Source organism: Loxodonta africana, chromosome 4 (genome assembly GCF_030014295.1).
Source record: "Loxodonta africana isolate mLoxAfr1 chromosome 4, mLoxAfr1.hap2, whole genome shotgun sequence".
Taxonomy (NCBI): domain Eukaryota; kingdom Metazoa; phylum Chordata; class Mammalia; order Proboscidea; family Elephantidae; genus Loxodonta; species Loxodonta africana.
In genome coordinates, this window is record NC_087345.1 from 83,465,831 (window position 1) to 83,470,113 (window position 4,283).

Genomic DNA, 4,283 nt, shown 5'->3' on the forward strand with positions numbered 1-4,283 from the left:
AAATAAAATCTTAATGTCGATAATATCAAGATGCTCTGTCAGTAGAAACCAATACAGTACATAGACTCAATATGTAAAACAAATTTGAGAAGACATAGAATCTAAAAATTATAATTAATAAATCTATTAATTAATCTCTAAGAAATATTTCTTCTAAAACACAAAAAAGGAGATTTATGTGAGAATATCTTCAGTATATTGACAATACTAATTTTTACTTTAAAAAAGAAATTTCATGCAATGTGTTTATGTACTTGGCTTTATTTGGCATTTATTTATCAATACTGACACCTTGTATAATTTAATAAAACCACTAATTTTTGTGCATGACTATTGTGAGTCAGAATCAACTCAACAGCAACAGGTTTGGTTTTGTTTTTGGTTTACTGGACAAAGTCAAAAGTTAGTGATGAGAAATCATACAATAACAACATTCATTCTCCTGGGACTAACGGAAGATCCACAACTGCAAGGCTTACTTTTTATTTTTCTATTTCTTACCTACTTTTTGAGTGTAACTGGGAACCTGACCATTATCTTACTGACTTTAGCAGATTCTCACCTTAAAACACCAATGTACTTTTTCTTACAAAATTTTTCCTTCCTAGAAATCTCGTTCACATCTGCTTGCATTCCTAGATACTTGTATAACCTAACAACAGGTGACAAGACTATTACCTACTGTGCTTGTGCCATTCAAGGATTTTTTGCTGACCTTTTGGGAGTCACTGAATTTTTTCTCCTGGCCATCATGTCTTATGACCGCTATGTGGCCATCTGCAAGCCCCTGCATTACACCACCATCATGAACAGCAGAGTGTGCAAAAGACTCATCTTTTGCTGTTGGATGGCTGCCTTGATGATCATACTCCCACCGTTTAGCCTGACTCAAAATCTGGAATTCTGTGACTCTAATGTCATTGACAGCTTTCTCTGTGATGTTTCTCCCTTCTTGAAGATTTCATGCTCAGACACGTGGGTCATTGAGCAGATGGTTATAGCCTGTGCTGTGTTGACCTTCATCACAACCCTTCTTTGTGTGATTCTTTCCTACATATATATCATTAGGACCATTCTAAGATTTCCCTCACCCCAACAAAGGAAAAAAGCCTTTTCTACCTGTTCTTCTCACATGATTGTGATTTCCATCACTTATGGCAGCTGTATCTTCATCTATGTCAAACCTTCAGCAAAGGAATCAGTGGTTATTAATAAAGGTGTGATAGTGCTCACTACGTCCATTGCTCCTATGCTGAACCCCTTCATTTATACCTTGAGGAACAAGCAAGTAAAACAAGCCTTCAGTGACTCCATCAAAAGAATTGTCTTATCTTCCAAGAAGTAAAGGAATGCTGAAGTTGATAATCAAGTTTTCATAAGAGATTGGCTTTCCAAAGCATATATCATTAAGTTCCTAAAACAATTTGTTCCTTCCTAATCTGAAGTTCACTCAAGTAAAGTTTCTCAACATGTTTCTTCTCCCCAAGAATTCCCTTAGTAAGTTCACTTCTTTCCACTTCTTGCAAAGAAATCTCTTTTATAGCTACTATACTAATAGTTTTCTATGAGGGACAAAAATATCACATTGGTCCAGTCTTATAAAAACTGAATATCACTGAATTGTACGCTTTAAAATGGTTAATTGTATGCTATGTAAATTTAATCTGAATAAAAAATGTTAATATCAGTATTAAAATCTTTAACTTCATTAAAATTATTTTAAAATGTCAGTGAACCCTATCTAGAAAGGTATAATTTTTCTCTGAAATGTAACATGTGATTCCATGTCAAGAAAATTACATAAACACAATGAAAAACTTAGAAAAATATTAGCAACATATATAACAAAGTGTTAAGATACATAAAAACAATAATAATGTACACTATTAAATTGAATATGGTTACAGGAATATTCTCAACACTAAGCTTGATAGTACAAAATAGCTTAATCTTTTGGAACATTTTCTGAAATTTCAATTCTAGTCTAATCAAAATATTTGTTCAAGAATGTGTTTCGTGTCATTGCTCATAGTTGTTTTTTAAAAAATGAACAATATAAATCTATAATTTGAATTTATAATAAGATAACCACTCCTATAATCATATTTCTATAACAGTGAAAAATCACAAATACATTTTCAATCATTAGAATTGGCTTCAAATTCTGATGGAATGCTCCAAAAAGAAATATTACACAGTTTTCTAAAATGATGATGCACATTTATAATGACTGAGATAAAAAGCTTGTTTTTAAATAACCTGCTAACTTGTAAAACAGCATGTAAAGAATGCCTTCATATTGCAAATATGCCAAATATCAACATATTTGCATAGAAAAGAAGGCTGTACCCTGAAATATTAAAAGTGATTATCACTTTTAAATTATGCTTTCCCTATTTTGGAGCCCTAGTGGCACACTAGTTGAGAGCTCAGCTGCTAACTAAAAGGTAAGCAGTTTGAATCCACCAGTTGCTCCTTGGAAGCTCTATGGGGCAATTCTACTCTGCACTATAGGGTCGCTACGTTTCGGAATCAACTCAATGACAACGGGTTCCTATTTTTATTATCTTAATTTAAATTTTATTTACAATAAATAATAATTACTTAAACAAATGTTATAAAAACAGAAAAAGGGTTATTGTATTGTGTTGGCTGCTATAGATGTTACAGAACAAAGGGAAGAAATGAGAAAAGGTAGTCTTGCCCTTTGTCCTTAGATTTTTATTTTGTGCACATGACCTGTGTTAGATACTGGTGTGGCATCTTCATTTCTCTGAGAGCACTGTCCCTACTGCTACATACTTCACAGCTTTGCCAAATGTTCATTACATTAATTTATTAAATACTTTGGGACCTAAATCACCAAGGACTCTTGTTTATACACTTGATTTCAGATTTGGCAAAATAAAACAAATGTTTTCTTGTTACTGTAAAAAAAAAAAATCACACTTCCTTTAGAAAGGTTGAATATCGTTTCTTTTGAAACTGGAGAGATCTCCGGATACTCCCCAGATCTTTGAACAGTGATATACTTTCAAAATCAGACAAATGTCTTGGTAAGAAAGGCTTGACCATATGTTGAAAATGAAAATGTCAAATAAGTCAATATCATCCCAGAGATACCTATGAGGCATGTATGGATCCAGGAATAAGAGTGACTGGAAGTCCACACACAAGCCTCTGCAAACATATTCTTCTTTGTCCTTATAACTCTAAGAATTATCAGGGACAATTAATCAACTGAAACCATTAGAGACTCTTTGAGGAATAAGTACCTGTCTGTGGTTCCCCTTCTTTTCTGTTTCAGAGATTTAGACAATTATTTTCTCTAAGAAACAGTTTTGATTTGGTTTACCAAAATTAGAGACATGTGAATAGTTTATTAAATAGTACCCACCCAAACAGTGGTTAAAAAAAAAAATAGGCAAGCCTTTCTGACTTTAAATTGATTGAAGGCTGGATTTATGCATCAACAAAAGTAGATCATCTAAAGATAAATTAACCGTAGAACTTCTAGAATCACCCTTAAACTGAACATTATCTGATGATTAATTAGGATCCCTGCACTCTTTAAATGCTCACTTCTCTGAAAGACAAACAGAAATCAATCACAAGACAGTGTCATCTTACTTTTTAAGACATTTAGGAGCAAGGACATGGCTCAAAGTTTCCAAGGTTGTGTAAGGTACCAGTATTAGGTGTCTCTGGATTGAGGAACAGAGAAGTAGATGGACTGTAAATGTAACCCTTTTTTATACAGTAAGTATGTTAATCTTTTAAGTAATCTATTTCATTTACTTAATCTATTGCTAGTTATTTAATTAGCCTGTTATAGACTGTGTGATTTTCATAGTCTTGAGACTGTTCCGCTCTTCCCTAAACCATAAATAAGGTCAGTCCTATCTCTCCCTAATGCAGAATGTAAATTCTGGGAAGTTTACTCTGGGAAATGAGTACATAGTGGGTGGAGACCATCTCCTCATCTCTGGTGGAAGGGAATATTTAAAATAAACAAGTGAAACCCTCCAGATAGCCAATTAATTGGGGTTTCTACGAGGAATTTTTTCTCAATTTATTGATGGACTTGAACAAGAATTGGAAAGCATATGAGTAGATGTTAGCATAGTTCATTGATACTGGCTGAGAAATAACCACAGTGTATCTATTGGTCCAAATCCAGAATTTAAGAGACCTTAATCTTAGGAAACCCTGGTGCCATAGTGGTTAAGTGATACAGCTGCTAACCAAGAGGTTGGCAATTCAAATCCGCCATGCACTCCTTG

At 33.6% G+C, this 4,283-nt stretch overlaps 1 protein-coding gene across 1 annotated transcript; it reads left to right on the forward strand.

Annotated features, from left to right (window-relative positions):
- The first annotated feature begins 243 nt into the window (after positions 1-243).
- Positions 244-1,529, forward strand: LOC100670681 (olfactory receptor 6C2-like). Its single transcript, XM_064285246.1, has one exon. The coding sequence runs from the start codon at positions 410-412 to the stop codon at positions 1,343-1,345; it is 936 nt and encodes a 311-aa protein (XP_064141316.1). The 5' UTR covers positions 244-409; the 3' UTR covers positions 1,346-1,529.
- The last annotated feature ends 2,754 nt before the right edge of the window (positions 1,530-4,283 follow it).

Excerpts from the sequence above, each read along its gene's own strand:
- LOC100670681 (XM_064285246.1), top strand. The coding sequence starts at position 410 with ATGAGAAATCATACAATAACAACATTCATTCTCCTGGGACTAACGGAA.